This window comes from Acipenser ruthenus, chromosome 12, assembly GCF_902713425.1.
Source record: "Acipenser ruthenus chromosome 12, fAciRut3.2 maternal haplotype, whole genome shotgun sequence".
Taxonomy (NCBI): domain Eukaryota; kingdom Metazoa; phylum Chordata; class Actinopteri; order Acipenseriformes; family Acipenseridae; genus Acipenser; species Acipenser ruthenus.
The window spans coordinates 26,807,946-26,825,175 of record NC_081200.1 but is presented as its reverse complement, the minus strand read 5'-3'; the positions used below and the strand labels follow the sequence as shown (position 1 = coordinate 26,825,175).

The window sequence follows — 17,230 nt, the reverse complement described above, 5'->3', positions numbered from 1 at the left end:
ACACAATATTTAAGTAATTGCAATAAGAACCACTTGCAATAATAACAGTTCCTAAATGTAAGGGGGGTAAATTTATTATTATTATTATTATTATTATTATTATTATTATTATTATTATTATTATTATTATTATTATTATTATTATTTATTTCTTAGCAGATGCACTTATCCAGGGCGACTTACAATGGTTACAAGATATCACATTATTTTTTACACATTATTTTTTAAATACAATCCATCTATACAGTTGAGTTTTTACTGGAGCAATCTAGGTAAAGTACCTTGCTCAAGCGTACAGCAGCAGTGTCCCCCACGTGGGATTGAACCCACAACCCTCTGGTCAAGAGTCCAGAGCCCTAACCACTACTCCACACTGCTGAAAATGTCATTTGAATTTACTTTTTAACTTTTGACAATACATGTGTTTTGAATCGAAATAAAAAAAATGTATAGCATGCTCCCTTATAAAAGTTTCACACAGTGAAAGCATAGCAAAGTGTAATAAAGCATAGGTAAACACTGTAAAGCAGAGTGGTATGCTAAAGCTTATTGAAAAACATGGCAAACCTATGTTAAATGCATAGGGAAATGCATGGGAAATGCAAAAATACAGTGGTACACTTCAGGGGAGCAATAATTTGGATGTATAGATTTTTTGTTGCATTCATGTGTGTTAAATTCAAAACATTCAAATTGTATTGGTGGGCAGCTGCTTCAATCAGGCTGGCATAAAAATCCTTTGGCTATGTTGAGAACCGATAAATACCAAACAAGGCTTTGGGAGTGTCCAGAGCGTAATTTCCTTTTGCTTGGAGAATGAAGACTGGTATGCTTTTACAAATAAGGACAGTTCATTAAGCTTGTTACCATTTCATTATGAAACACTGTGTTTACCCCTGCACAGGACATGATTTGATATTCCCCTGACACATATAGAAGGATAAAGAGTGTTGTGCCACAATACCTTAAATAACTGTGTAGAATGTGTGTTCTCATACAGTCATGTACCAGAACATACTGGATACAGTGGTTGGACACCTGCCATAACACTGGGGATAGGCTGAAGACTCTGCAAGGTGTTGTTGTTTGTTCTGGAGGGATAGTGGCCATTCCTCATACTATCAAGTGCCACACATACAGTACCGTGCAAAAGTTTTAGGCAGGTGTGAAAAAATGCTGTAAAGTAAGAATGCTTTCAAAAATGTTAATAGATTATATTTATCAATTAACAAAATGCAAAGTGAGTGAACAGAAGAAAAATCTAAATCAAATCCATATTTGGTGTGACCACCCTTTGCCTTCAAAACAGCATCAATTCTTCTAGGTACACTTGCACAAAGTCTGGGATTTTGTAGGCATATAGTCAGGTGTATGATTAAACAATTATACCAAACAGGTGCTAATGATCATCAATTCAATATGTAGGTTGAAACACAATCATTAACTGAAACAGAAACAGCTGTGTAGGAGGAATAAAACTGGGTGAGGAACAGCCAAACTCAGCTAACAAGGTGAGGTTGCTGAAGACAGTTTACTGTCAAAAGTCACACACCATGGCAAGACTGAGCACAGCAACAAGACACAAGGTAGTTATACTGCATCATCAAGGTCTCTCCCAGGCAGAAATTTCAAGGCAGACAGGGGTTTCCAGATGTTCTGTCTAAGCTCTTTTGAAGAAGCACAAAGAAACGGGCAACGTTGAGGACCGTAGACGCAGTGGTCGGCCAAGGAAACTTACTGCAGCAGATGAAAGACACATCATGCTTAGTTCCCTTCGCAATCGGAAGATGTCCAGCAGTGCCATCAGCTCAGAATTGGCAGAAAACAGTGGGACCCTGGTACACCCATCTACTGTCCGGAGAAGTCTGGTCAGAAGTGGCCTTCATGGAAGACTTGCGGCCAAAAAGCCATACATCCGACGTGGAAACAAGGCCAAGCGACTCAACTATGCACGAAAACACAGGAACTGGGGTGCAGAAAAATGGCAGCAGGTGCTCTGGACTGATGAGTCAAAATGTGAAATATTTGGCTGTAGCAGAAGGCAGTTTGTTCGCCGAAGGGCTGGAGAGCGGTACACGAATGAGTGTCTGCAGGCAACAGTGAAGCATGGTGGAGGTTCCTTGCAAGTTTGGGGCTGCATTTCTGCAAATTGAGTTGGGGATTTGGTCAGAATTAATGGTCTCCTCAATGCTGAGAAGTACAGGCAGATACTTATCCATCATGCAATACCATCAGGGAGGCATCTGATTGGCCCCAAATTTATTCTGCAGCATGACAACGACCCCAAACATACAGCGAAAGTCATTAAGAACTATCTTCAGTGTAAAGAACAACAAGGAGTCCTGGAAGTGATGGTATGGCCCCCACAGAGCCCTGATCTCAACATCATCTAGTCTGTCTGGGATTACATGAAGAGAGAGAAGCAACTGAGGCTGCCTAAATCCACAGAAGAACTGTGGTTAGTTCTCCAAGATGTTTGGGCCAACCTACCTGCCGAGTTCCTTCAAAAACTGTGTGCAAGTGTACCTAGAAGAATTGATGCGGTTTTGAAGGCAAAGGGTGGTCACACCAAATATTGATTTGATGTAGATTTTTCTTCTGTTCACTCACTTTGCATTTTGTTAATTGATAAATATAAACTATTAACATGTCTATTTTTGAAAGCATTCTTACTTTACAGCATTTTTTCACACCTGCCTAAAACTTTTGCACAATACTGTAGATCAGTAATACTAAAATAAACTTAAACTAGGAGTCTTTCTTAGTGTCTTCAATGTTGAAATATGTTTTGGTTTACATTCTTGTATCGCAGGGTTTAGTATTTCTGTTTTCTAGCATCACAAGATCAAACAAATGATACGTTCACAAATTGTTTTGTTGGTGGTGATACTGTCTCCACACTGCAGACCTATATACAGAACTGGAAAAGATAAAACCACTCAACTGCAGATTTCTCTAGTAGTATAGAAAAATAAGTAAAAATAGTAGAGCAAACAACGTATCTAAAATTCTGAAAAATACTGCCTTTGCTGAAATGGATTTCATAGAGTATTTTACAGCACTGGGGAATCCCCTTTTGATTTGCATTAACCACCATTCCTGGATTGCCACTAAAAATAAGCGGTTGATGCAATCCGGGTCTATTCCTTGGTGCTGTATAAAATCACAGCAGGATACAAGTTGATCAGATCAGCCCCTTGAGTTAAATAGGATTCAGCACTGCTCAAGTTTTTCTTTATTTAAACGGATCTCTTACTGTTACTCGTTCTTTTTCTCTGCAGCGTGTAGAAAACGGAGATTTCAACTGGATTGTACCAGGGAAGTTCTTGGCTTTTAGTGGACCTCATCCCAAAAGCAAAATTGAACATGGTAAGAAAGCAGCAGTACCCGCGATACAGACCTCCTAACACGGAACATATCACTAGCAGCATAACCACATTCATACAAGGCAGACTTTTTTAATTTCACTTGTGTGACCCGCAGTTACCCCACCACAGTGCTACAAGCCTGATGGAAGTGCTTCCCCCATTTGTTAGCTGTGTTACAGTTAATAGGACCTTCTGGAGTCCTATTACTTGTAACACAGGAAGTTCATTTATAAAAACCCCTCCCCACCCAAATTTAATTAATAAAATCAGAATGGCTCGTAGCTGAGCTTGGCTTTGCTGTCGCCTTGGTAAATACTGTAGATGGATTGGAGTGTTAATGGAGCTGAAAGAAACGCCCTCTCTCTCTCAATATACCGAGCCTGCATTATTCCACGAGGCATCATTCCTTATTGGGGCGTTTCCTTTATTTGCCTTGGCTATAGCATACTATGACATTATAAATAACTATTTCAAAATATTTTCACATTAGCTGCCTGAACCAACCCATCACACACAATTTATAAATTACTTTACACTTTGTTAAAGTAAAAGTCAAGCTTTATTTATTTTGTTTGTTTGTTTTTAAATGTCACAGAAGTGGTAACAGTCTGTCTTGGCTCACTTATTTTGAGTTTCTCATTAATAGTTTTGTCTCCGCTTTTTATAATTATATATAAATGTTTAATGTCTGTGTGGAATGTATTTATTAACTTTTGCAATTCACAGTTTTGACAGTAGGCGGCGCTGTTGCATTGCACTATAAATTAGGTTCAGTACTGTTTTTCTTTAATCGTAGTCTCGAGCCATATAAATAATACATATCTTGAGTTCTAACACATCTTTTTAAAGATGTAACAACCAACTGCTTCAAGTAATGAATGTGCTCCTGAATCAATAACCCTGGAACGAATTATGGATTTGGATCCAGTTTTGGGGAGGATGCCAAGACCAGACTGAGTGTTGGTGTGTGAGAGTGGAAGGATGTGTTATGCTTGTTTTAATTTTTTAAACAGTCTTCAAACAACAGACTTGAAGTTTTGTGAACAGTTACCACCTCAGCAGTTCCTTACAGTGTGGCTGATCTTGTTCCTATGTTTTAATTCTCTCAATGGGTTGTGTGTATTCATCTTTGTCTCCTCTCTCTCTCTACAGGGTACCCGCTCCATGCTCCTGAAGCCTACTTTCCCTACTTCCGAAAGCATAACGTCACCACCATCATCCGGCTCAATAAGAAGATTTATGACGCCAGTCGCTTTACAGATGCGGGGTTTGACCACTATGACCTGTTCTTCGTTGACGGGAGTACGCCCAGTGATGTCATAATGAGAAGGTTTTTACACATCTGTGAAAGTACGGATGGTGCTGTCGCAGTACATTGTAAAGGTATGGCATCTTTTAATATACTTGAGTGGTGATCCTTTAAATAAAATATACTTTTTTTTTTTATACACTGCTGTGCAAAAGTCTTAGACATGTTTCATTTTTCTACTCTGATGCATTATGAGCATCAACAATTTACTCAAAGCCTCCCCTAGTGTTTTCTACTATTATAACAACCTTGACTTGGATAAGAAGTAAAAACATTGAGTGAAATAGTTTGCATCACTTGATTTTCAAGTTGTGGTATCCGAAGCATAATCAACAAGTACAGAGAAACATCATCTGCAATTGACAAACCCAGGACTAGAAGACCCAAAAAGCTGTCTAACCAGGATGAGCAATACTTGAAGATAATATCCTTAAGGAATAGAAAGAAGAAAAGCGTTGAATTGACAACAGAACTGGCAGAAGACACAGGTGTCGTCGTCCATCCATGAACAGTCCAAAGCAACTTTGACCATTGTTCCATAGTCCAATTTCTGTGTTCTTGTGCGTATTTTAGCCTTTTAGTCGTGTTCCCCTTTCTTAACAGAGGTATTCTTACTGCAACACATCCTTTAGTCCTGATTTCCAGAGTGACCTACGTACTGTTGATTTGATGGACAACGACACCTGTGCCTTCTGCCAGTTCTGTTGTCAATTCAACGCTTGTCGTTGAAAATCAAGTGATGCAAGCTATTTCACTCTGTGTTTTTCCTTCTTTATGCAAGTCAAGGTTGTTATAATAGTAGAAAACACTAGTGGAGGCTTTGAGTAAATTGTTGATGCTCATAATGCATCACAGTAGGAAAATGCAACATGTCTAAAGGTGCTTTCACACAGAGGAGTTATGACGGTTTAGAACCGCCACTGTAGCGGCTTATAGGTCTGTGTGAATTGCCTGTACCGCCACAGAACCATCATATTTTATGCAGTTTCTGAACCACCTTGCCGGTACCTATAGTTAAAAATCTCATAAAATGCTTTCTTTTGAAATTCTCAACACAGTTGCATTAAGTCTGCAAGTTCTTGCGTGCGCGTTAGAGAGACAGTCCGCTGCCACGTGTGTAGCCTACTTTAAATTACTTTTACGATTTCAGCTTGAGTGCCTTTTAAGTAAGATGACACTAGCTGCAACTCTATTCTCGTTTTTTATACACAAATAAGCTTACTAGATTTGAAAAATGCCATGAACGATACAAGCAACTTCTTACAGTACTTGGTTTGATTAAATGAGTAGTATACAACAAAATATGAAAGCTCAACATTAATTTCAACAAAGAACAACGGCAACTTTAATGAAAAAAAATATATTGTAGGCTACTTCAATAGGAACATTAGCCTGCTATATTATATTAAACCAAAACAATAAAAATAATAACAATCTGGTTCTCTTGCCTTTTTCAATGAATATAATTTAATTAATAGAGAATAAAACATACTAAGTTAACAACTACCTAGCCTAAGTTTAATTAATCGTTTTTGTAATCTACCAGTGGCTTCTGTTGCATACACATCGCTGATAATAGTGCAAACCGTGGGTCAAACCAATGTTCGTGTTGGGGTGCGTTTTTTCGTCAATATCGTCCTTCTGGACTTTTTTTTTATTTTTAATGTAGAATACGTGATTGTAAACATCTAACACTAGTATGTACAATACTCTTTCAAATAAACGTGTTATGATTTTGAATATGCTCTTCTTAGGGTTGGTATTATTGTCATTGCTTGCGCCCCGGCACCTCTTTCTTTACAAATTAAGCACTGTGTGCATGTGTTAGGTCTTGTCAGTGAATAGTCTGTTGTTGCCATGAGAATTAATCTGTTGATTGACAGGTTTGAAAGTTGTACTCGCGCGATCTCTGGCTGTGTGAAAGGGTTATGACGGTATTACACCGGCATAGATTGCGCAATTTCATGCTGTGTGAAAGGGTATTTTACACACTCGTTAAAACGTTTCAGAGACGGCACAGTAGCTGCATTTCTGTGGTATAAGACTTTTGCACAGCAGTGTGTGTGTGTGTGTGTGTGTGTGTGTGTGTGTGTGTGTGTATATATGCAGTGCCTATAGAAAGTCTCCCCTTGAACTTTCTTCACATTTTGTTGTGTCAGTGTCTCAGAGTTTCATGCATTTAAATTAGGATTTTTTTCCCACTTATCTACACACCATACTCCACACTGTTAAGGGGAAAAAAGTTTTTATTGAGAAAAATTTTTTATATTAAATACAAAACTGAAAGAGCATAATTGGATAAGTCTCCACCCCCCTGAGTTAATACTTGGTGGAAGCACCTTGGGATAGGTCTCTACCAACTTTGCACACCTAGATTTGGCAATATTTGACCATTCTTCTTTACAAAACTGTTCAAACTCTGTCAAGTTCCTTGGGGAGCGTTGATGGACAGCAATCTTCAAGTAATGCCACAAATTTTCGATTGGATTTAGGTCGAGGCTCTGACTGGGCCACTCAAGGACATTTACCTTTTTGTTCCTTAGCCACTCCAGTGTAGCTTTGGCTGTGTGCTTTGGGTCGTTGTCATGCTGAAAGGTGAACTTCCGTCCCAGTTTCAGCTTTCTTGCAGAGGGCAGCAGGTTTTCCTCAAGGACTTCTCTGTACTTTGCTCCATTCATTTTCCCTTCTATCCTGACAAGTGCCCCAGTACCTGCCGGTGAGAAACATCCCCATAACATGATGCTGCCACCACCATGCTTCACAGTAGGGATGGTGTTCTTTGGGTGGTGCGCTGGTTGGGTTTGCGCCAAACATAACACTTCGCATTTAGGCCAAAAAGTTCCATTTTAGTTTCGCAGACCACAAGTGTTTTTTTGCATACTTCAAATGGGATTCAAGATGGGCTTTCTTGAGTAATGGCTTCCTTCTTGCCACCCTACCATACAGGCCAGATTTGTGGAGTGCTTGGGATATTGTTGTCACATGCACACTTTGACCAGTCTTGGCCATAAAAGCCTGTAGCTCTTGCAAAGTTGCCATTGGCCTCTTGGTAGCCTCTCTGATCAGTCTCCTTCTTGCTCGGTCATCCAGTTTGGAGGGGCAGCATGATCTAGGCAGGGTCTTGGTGGTGCCATACACCTTTCACTTCTTAATAATCGTCTTGACCGTGCTCCAAGGGATATTCAAGGCCTGTGATATTTTTTTATATCAATCCCCTGATCTGTGCCTTTCAGCAACTTTGTCCCGGAGTTCTTTTGAAAGCGCCTTGGTGCTCATGGTTGAGTCTTTGCTTTGAAATGCACTACCCAGCAGAGGGAACCTACAGGAACTGCTGAATTTATCCTGAAATCATGTGAATCACTACAATTTAACACAGGTGGAGGCCACTTAACTTGGTGTGTGATTTTGAAGGCGATTGGTTACACCTGAGCTTATTTAGGATTGTAATTACAAGGGGGGTGGACACTTATCCAACCGAGCTATTTCAGTTTTTATTTTTAATTAATTTTCTACAAATTTCTAGAATATTTTTTTCACTTTGGAAGTTGTGGGGTAGGATGTGTTGATAAATGAAAAAAAAAAAAAAACTATTTTAATACATTTTAATTCCAGGCTATAAGACAACAAAAGGTGAACATTTTGAAAGTGGGTGTAGACTTTCTATAGGCACTGTGTGTGTGTGTGTGTGTGTGTGTGTGTGTGTGTATATATATATATATATATATATATATATATATATATACAGTGTGTGTGTATATATATATATATATATATATATATATATATATATATATATATATATATATATAATTTTTTTTGTTGGTATTTACTATTGTTAGAAACGTAGTCACATGTATAATTTAGTTCATTACAATTTGTTTCTTCTGATTTCCATTACTGTTAAAACATGAAGACTGTAATTACACTAATTGTCCACTTGGTGGAGATATTTTCTTAAAGATAAGTTAGTATGAGCCATGTTCACAAAGTATTAAAAGCTTTTTTAAAATGTTGCAGTAAAAAAATAAATAAGCCAGTCTTAGTCTGGGCATGAAATAACAAAAGTTAAAACTTTGAGAATAGGGCCCCATGTCTGTTAATGGAAAAATGATTTTCCACTTCATTGCATAATGTACAATAAGCTAATAGGAACATATTCAAAAGAACCCAGAATCACTATGAATCTAGGGCAGAAATGTGTGCATGTATGAAATGCTTATATAGCAGTATATTGGAGATTCTGTTTGGTGATTTATAATTGACCACCCATAAATTCAATACAGTTTGAACAGTCTAACACCACTTATAAAGAAGTGCTGTAGCTTTTGGAAACTGATTTAAAATGTATTGTTTCCTTTCCTTCCAGCTGGCTTGGGGAGAACAGGAACATTAATAGCTTGCTATCTAATGAAGCACTACAAGTTCACAGCTGCAGAGACCATTGCATGGATCAGGATATGTCGACCCGGGTCTATCATTGGACCACAGCAGCACTTTCTAGAGGAGTAAGTACATTTTAAGCTTGCTGTAAAATAGCCATACTTTGTGTAAATGCAGTGTGTTTTAACCAGTGAGACTTCCAACACGCGTTATGTTTTTATACATTTCCTAGTTTTGTTTCTGAAAAACATGCTAAATATATCTGAGCATTTTGGAACTGCCCCAAAGTAGAGTGTGAAGTGCCATGGAATTAAACTGGGCATCGGAAAGTTGTACTGTCATTGGGAGAAATACTGGCAGGATAATCATAAATGACTCATGACCAGTGGCATGTAATTCACCTTTGTGTTATTATTATTTGTTTATTTAGCAGACGCCTTTATCCAAGGCGAATTACAGAGACTCGGATGTGTGAACTATGCATCAGCTGCAGAGTCACTTACAATTACATCTCACCCGAAAGACGGAGCACAAGGAGGTTAAGTGACTTGCTCAGGGTCACACAATGAGTCAGTGGCTGAGGTGGGATTTGAACTGGGGACCTCCTGGTTACAAGCCTGTTTCTTTAACCACTGGACCACACAGCCTCCTTACCTTGGCCATGAATTTGACCATGAATTTCAGTTTTTATTGTAGGCTTTATTTTAGACACCAGCTCGAGCATAACCAACAACATGCTGCTAAAACTATCGCGCCAAATACTGTTTCATTGTGTACTTTAAAAACAGTGTGATATAACTGGATGGATATGCCCCAGGTATGATGCAAGATGCAAGTTAAAAAGAAAACTTTGGGGCTCCCGAGTGGCGCATCCAGTAAAAGCACTCGCTAGAGTGCAGAATGCGCTCTATAGCCTGGACATCGCGAGTTCGCGTCCAGGCTATTCCACAGCCGACCGTGGACGGGAGCTTCCAGAGGGTGGCACTCAATTGGCCGAGCGTCGCCCAGGGGGAGAGAGGGTTAGGTCGGCCAGGGTGTCCTCGGCTCACCGTGCACCAGCGACCCCTGTAGTTGTCCTCCGATGCTGTAGCTCTGAGGTGGCTGCACGGTGAGTTCGCAGTGTGTAAAGAAACGGGCGGCTGACGGCACACGCTTCAGAGGACAGCGTGTGTTCATCTTCGTCCCTCCCGAGTCAGGGTGGTAGCGGTGAGCTGAGCCTAAAAAATAATTGGGCATTTCAAATTGGGGAGAAAATAATAAAAACTAATTGGCAACGACTACATTTAAAAAAAAAAAAAAAAGAAAACTTATTCAAATTCTTTCATTTTGAATTAGGTTTAATGCATACCATATTACAGCAACTAAATCTCTCAGGAGTACCCCCTACCACATCAACTTGCCTGTTAAAGGAACGAGAGAAACACTCTTCTGTTCAGCAGTGTGTGTTTGTGTGTGCGTTTTTTGTTTCAGGCCTCACTTTATGCATTGGTCTCATTTGCACAATATCTTTTTGATGGTCATTTAAAAAGTGCTCTTTTGTCAATGAATACATCTCAACATATTTAGGAAGTGTGTTGTAAATGTGTCGTATTGCTTCTAAAATGTATTGCTACTTGTTTGATTGCTTTAATGCTAGTGATCCTTATTAACATCCTCTATTACAGCATGGTCATTAGCAGAGGTACTGTAGGAACCCACCAAGTTCAGACCGGGGTCATGTCCTATTGAACTAGAATGTACTGTTCCTCCTGGGAAAACCATTTGGTTTAGTAATTCTCTTCAGTTTGTGGAAAAGCACTTAGTACTTTATCAGTATGGGATGGTCCTAAACAGAAGCCCTATCTTGCATGTGATGATTTTAATTAATGGAAATTAGTTTACAGTACATCTCTGATACAGAGAAAGTCTAGACCGGAGCCAATGAGGTGCATTATACATCTTTATTAGGGTGTGAGTTTGGGTTGTGTAAAATATATTGCCATTTGGCTGATTAAAGGGAAGTTTTAGTTAAATGCTGAGTAACAGTTTAGTTTAGTTTTATTTTATTTTATGCAACCAGGGGAGATATATGTGGGTGGGTGGGTGGGTGTGTGTCAACCAACTGGGATTCATAACAGCTGACAAACATCTTGCCTTTTGGGGAGGGAGAAGAGAGCAGTAGGTGATAAGAAACGCAAGCTTTTCAGGGAAAGAGAAACTTTAATCCTGCCTTTTGGAATTTCCCTCAAACAAGCCTCTAGAGAAAAATAGTGTTTTGTGTTATTTTGATACTAGACAGTAATAGTCACAGTAAGGTGTATAGCATTTCTGTGCTTCAGACACACAGACTACATATCGTCTTGACTGCCAGGTAAAGGTTTACTGACTGCAGTGACAGCTACGTTTCTTGAGGCCACTGAACAGGATATTGGTGTTGTTCTAAACCAGTGGTACTCAATTACATTCTCTGGTGAGCCAGATAAGGAAATGTCCAAACCTTGGGGGGCCACAGGCAGCTCAAGATGTGCGTAGTATTGTGGGGTTGAATGGTCATGAAAATCTGACTATCCAATTGCACTTTACAAACAGTAACAAAACGTTGCAACACTGCACTTGCACCAATCAACTAATACATCTCAGAAATAACTACTTGATATGATACAATGTTTGATCGTCATTAATAATAAAAATAGAAAGCAAATATAATTTCCTGACCAGTATTCAAACAACCTCCTACAAACAAATAATTATACAAATCTCACTGTAATACTATTAAAACAGCATGTTATTAATTTTAATTTTATTAAAACTAGAACATGTTCTGACAATTACTGCGCAGCAAGCATTCAAGTTAACTAACGAAAGCACTTATGTTGTATAAGCATCTTCTTAAGCACCTGATTAAAAGTGTAGCACGATGTCTAAATATGCATGTTCTAGCTCCAAAGCGTTTAAATGTAAATGAAAAGTTTCTAAATGAAATACATAGCATGACAGTAAACAGAGGGGAAAATGAACTTAAGTGCATATCCACCGTGCCATCTTTGAGAGGCGTGCCGCAGGTGCATTTCTTACTGTTGCCAAACAGGTTTTTTTAAGCCTATATAAAATCTTTGACCGGCTCGGTATCTTCGGCCAATTTCCTGTGACTGAACACTTACTGGTGGCCGCATTGTTAATTTTCCTAACAATACTTAGTTTATCATATGAAAAATAAAGTAAATGTAGACATATGCACTTAAGTTTTTGCATGTATTTCTATAATAAAACCAAGCTGTTTCTCATTTTAAAACATACAGCAGCCCTGCTCAACTTCCCAAGACTTTCTACAATAAACTGGAGACAAACATCTGGTGTTTTTGAAAGATTTAAAAAAAAAAAAAAAATGTTATTGCTCTGACAACAGGTCAAACGTAACAGGTTAATCAATCATATAACTTAATACAATACCTAAGCTAAAGTACATTACGAACATATTTAAGTTAAATTAATACAAAAACTACTTTCACTCTCCTGTTCCAATCACATACTGTACAATTCCCAGCTAAATCTAGCAAAATTAAAGCAATTTCCAATACTATTTATCCTAAAATAATGTGTAAAACTGTAATATTCCAGAATGGGTTGTGAAGGCTTTACTGTGCTCCTCTGAATTAACTTTAAAGCAGAGGATGTGAAACTTAAAAGTATACACTTTTTCATGTGTGTATTTCAGGCAGAAACAGTACATAAGTATTGACATCGCTTTTTAAATTTTTTTTTATCCCTGCCGTTGTAGTTTCTTCGCAATAAACAAAGTGGCAAATGACACATTTCTCATGAAGTAATGGCATTACTGGGGTTTACTTTTTTTTTGTAATCTGTGCATGCAAGTGAAAACTGTCAAATTTACTTAATTACACTCTTCATTTATTACCCTCTTCATAACAGAAAATAGGATCACAACAAAACAAAACGTTGATCACTATACGTAGCATTTACCTTGCTAGTTTGGCCAGTGTCTGGAAAGTGTGAAGCGTTTTCGAATGTGCATTACCTGCAGCTGTATCCCTCGATTCTGACTCGCTTGCCAAATCTGAAGCATCACTTTGTTGTTGTTGGTATTTATGTTAATCCCACGCATCACATGCCATTTTAGACACATACATGGATTTTTGGCTTCAAATTAATGTGCAGCAATGTTTGTAAGAGAATTCAGATAGTTTCACCACACTAAAGAAAATAATATTACTACCTCTGTTTTCATATTGCACGAAGCCTTCTCTCATTGCTCAACCAATGAGGCACTAAAACTAAGCAAATGGGCGGAGATTTGTGACGCATGCCAAAATGATAGCTCATCAGAATTAAAGCTCGGCCAATCAGATGACTTGTTCCTGTATTAGGCTGCCAAAAAAAACCGCTTGTTAGGGGAAGCAAATACCCTGTAGATTACGGCGACTTTATAATCTTGCGTATCAGCAATTTCAGTTTTTGTAATGGTCAGCTGACGCTTGACGGGTCAAAAGAAAGGCGGGCCGCCTATTGAAGAACCCTGTTCTAAACCTTTGATTGTTTTGAATGTTTGTTTTTTGGTAAGATTTTGTATTGAATATGCAAGGTTCTTGAAGTTTAAGTCACTGTTTTAAAAGTCAGTTTTCAAGTCTGGTCCGCTTTTGGGGGCATCTACCGTCACATAATGGCCGCAGTACATGAGGTTTATAAGAAAGCAATAACACACAATGACGTATTCAAATATGGTCTAATATCCGCACGGCTGGGAGGGGGCGCTCAACACGAGGTGAAGACAAGCGCCGTTAAACAGATTTGGACCACTTTTTTGACTCCCTGGAGTGTGTTATTGTGCTTCTAAAATGGCACCCCCCCACCTCTACCCCACCACTTCCAAAGTGAATTGGTTATCAATGGAATCGGGTAGAATGGTTCTGAAAGTTCCAAGCTCTGTCCGTATGCTGACATATCTGCACAGGTTGGAACACTTGTTAGCCAATGAAATTGCTCCCTCTATTCTTGCCATTTTTTGATATACGATAGTGAAGAGAATTAATTTTTTTCATATAGTGGTATTCCACTATTACCGAAGGGACCTAGTGAAATTGTCTTAGTAGCGAGCTGGTCCTAATTGAGGGAGGTCTTCAGTGTTGTGCTGAGACGAGTCTTCTATATGGTGCTGGCCACAAAAAGGGAAATGTTGAATAGAAATTAATTGTTTTTATATATAATTTGCTCTTGATTATCTGTAACTAAGTTTATTATTGCTTTGAGGGTGAATTATAAATATAGCATGCGATTGGCTATCTGTGCTGTGGCTTCGGAAGATGTTTTTATTTTTAAATGTTTGACACATTTCACACTCTTGTAAATTCTGTCTTGTTTTTTCATTGCATTGCTTTGGCATGCTATTATTGTACATGAAAACTGACTGACTACCTGACTTTTTTGGTTTTCCTCTGTTTTTCAAATGTTTTCGCCCAGGAAACAAGCCAGCCTCGGCATCCAGGGAGACGTCCACAGGTCCAAGCAGAAGCAGAGGCAGCTGGATGCGGGCAGGGTCTCCCACATCATCTCCAGCATGGATGATATCTCCATCAGCGGGAGCCTTTACAAAACACAGAGCATGGACCGGGTGCAAGAGGTGAGGACACATTTATTAGTTCAGGGAAAACCCCCACCACACAGAATTTGGAAGCAGTGTTGTTTTATATGATGATTATGGAGTGTGGTACAAAATGAAGTACTTCTCATCTTATCCAAATGGATTTGAGGGCTAAGACCCCCTATGGTTGACCATGGGGTAATTGAAAAAATTTGGGGAGGTGGGATCAAAGAGATGGGAATCTTTTCAACAGAAAGAGGGATGAGTGACAGGGCAATTTGTATTTTTTTTTTTACCAATTGACACTACGTTTCATGTAGTATATGGGAGTACACTTTCGGTGTACTCTGGTGATTAAACTTTTAAACCTTTTTTCTGGAAATCAACATTTTTATAGCATGAGAGAACATTGCCTCCAGCAGCACATTCTGATCCAGCGATGGTTTCATCTGTTTTCATGTAAACACTTCACTGTCTGTTGTACACCATCCTGATTTCAAAGCTTGGTAACTTTGTAAAGCCTTTGTCTTGCCTCCTTGCTTCATAAAATCAGCTTGAGGGATATTTTCAAAAGCAGCTTCCTTGGTAATTGTTTGGCAAATAACAATCTAAGCAGAAGCAAAAATCAGATCGCAGACTATCCAACAGCAACACGTGTAAAATAGAGAACCATTTCAATCTCTTATTTAAGAAATGTCCGTCATTTACAAATAATGTCATGGCTTTAGCACACTTTGAATAGCATCTTGTTTCTAATCACAGGCAAGCAAACTGGCAGTCATGTGGCTAATACATGAACAATGTGTGCTTATGCAGATTTTGTTTTTATAATGTTAATTACATTATATGCCCTTTCGATATTTGCATTATGGAGTTTAATCATCGTCAAAATGAAAAGTATATTTGCATGCATATTGTTGAAAGGCAGATTTGTTTGTTTTAAAAAAAAAAAAAAAGTTGTAATGCCAGCTACTTTGATTTATTATTAGTATCATTATTGTAATTGTTATTATAGCTTTGAAAATGCTATTGAACAAAAACAAAGAACATGCTTTGCCAGTGCTCCGAGATGCCTCGTGACGCACTAATTAGACGGAACACTTTGTCGTGATGAATCAGAGAAAGCTGGTTGGTACCATATATTTTAAAATGGTGTCATTTTATTTTATGGACCCTTTAGCAATGCTTACAAAGGTATCACAAAATGAAATCACTTTTTTTTTTAAGTAACAAAAACGCTTCTTCACTGCCAGACATGAACTACTTTAGATGTGTGTGACTGCAGTATAGGATACTGACCTTAAGGTTAGGGTTTTGGTTTAGGGAGAGGATTATTCATTGTTTTATTAAATCATAGCCAATCAGAGTGCAGTGTCCTGACAGGAGAATTTCGTATTACCTTTGTAAGGACAGCACGTTTTTAAACAAACAATTCAAAACTGATCTAATTGAAACTTCAATGGTTGTATGCAGAGTCACACTGGACTTGTTTAGCCCTGCTGTGGGCCTGCATACAGGTCTAGAGAAGAGAACTCCACTTTATAACTGCAGACTGCTAAAGTATTATGGGAAAGACCCATCTTCAAAAACACTCAAGACAAACTTTTTTTGGTTGGTGCATTCATCATTCAATTGGTGTTATTAATGTAGGGGCTATTTACACCTAGCTTTCATAAGGATATAATACTATTGCATAGAGTTTTTAATCGGTACACTAATGAAGACACTGGCCGAAACGTTTGTCTACTTTACTTAGGTTCTTCAAAGTATAGGAAAGAGAAACACTTTTTTTGTATTGGGCACTAGGTATCATTCATGACACCTTCATAAATTTTACATATGTGCACAATACTTCATAGAGTAAGAAAGTTTACAAATGAGAGGAGGCCATTCGGCCCATCTTGCTTGTTTGGTTGTTAGTAGCTTATTGATCCCAGAATCTCATCAAGCAGCTTCTTGAAGGATCCCAGGGTGTCAGCTTCAACAACATTACTGGGGAGTTGGTTCCAGACCCTCACAATTCTCTGTTAAAAAAGTGCCTCCTATTTTCTGTTCTGAATGCCCCTTTATCTAATCTCCATTTGTGACCCCTGGTCCTTGTTTCTTTTTTCAGGTCGAAAAAGTCCCCTGGGTCGACATTGTCAATACTTTTTAGAATTTTGAATGCTTGAATCAGATCACCACGTAGTCTTCTTTGTTCAAGACTGAATAGATTCAATTCTTTTAGCCTGTCTGCATACGACATGCCTTTTAAACCCAGGATAACTCTGGTCGCTCTTCTTTGCACTCTTTCTAGAGCAGCAATATCCTTTTTGTAACAAGGTGACCAGGACTGAACACAGTATTCTAGATGAGGTCTTACTAATGCATTGTACAGTTTTAACATTACTTCCCTTGATTTAAATTCAACACTTTTCACTATATATCCGAGCATCATCTTGGCCTTTTTTATAGCTTCCCCACATTGTCTAGATGAAGACATTTCTGAGTCAACATAAACTCCTAGGTCTTTTTCATAGATTCCTTCTTCAATTTCAGTATCTCCCATATGATATTTATAATGCACATTTTTATTGCCTGCATGCAGTACCTTACACT

The 17,230-nt window shown here is 38.5% G+C and overlaps 1 protein-coding gene across 6 annotated transcripts in view; it reads left to right on the top strand.

Moving 5' to 3' along the window:
* LOC117417097 (dual specificity protein phosphatase CDC14AB-like) overlaps positions 1-17,230 on the top strand; it is an 82,419-nt gene that overhangs the window by 51,934 nt on the left and 13,255 nt on the right. For all 6 annotated transcript variants that reach the window (XM_059034729.1, XM_059034731.1, XM_059034727.1 and 3 more), the window contains 4 exons: positions 3,282-3,369; positions 4,521-4,751; positions 9,044-9,182; positions 14,512-14,671. In XM_059034729.1, coding sequence (XP_058890712.1) covers positions 3,282-3,369; positions 4,521-4,751; positions 9,044-9,182; positions 14,512-14,671 — 618 coding nt within the window. The remainder of the gene's footprint in view (positions 1-3,281; positions 3,370-4,520; positions 4,752-9,043; positions 9,183-14,511; positions 14,672-17,230) is intronic.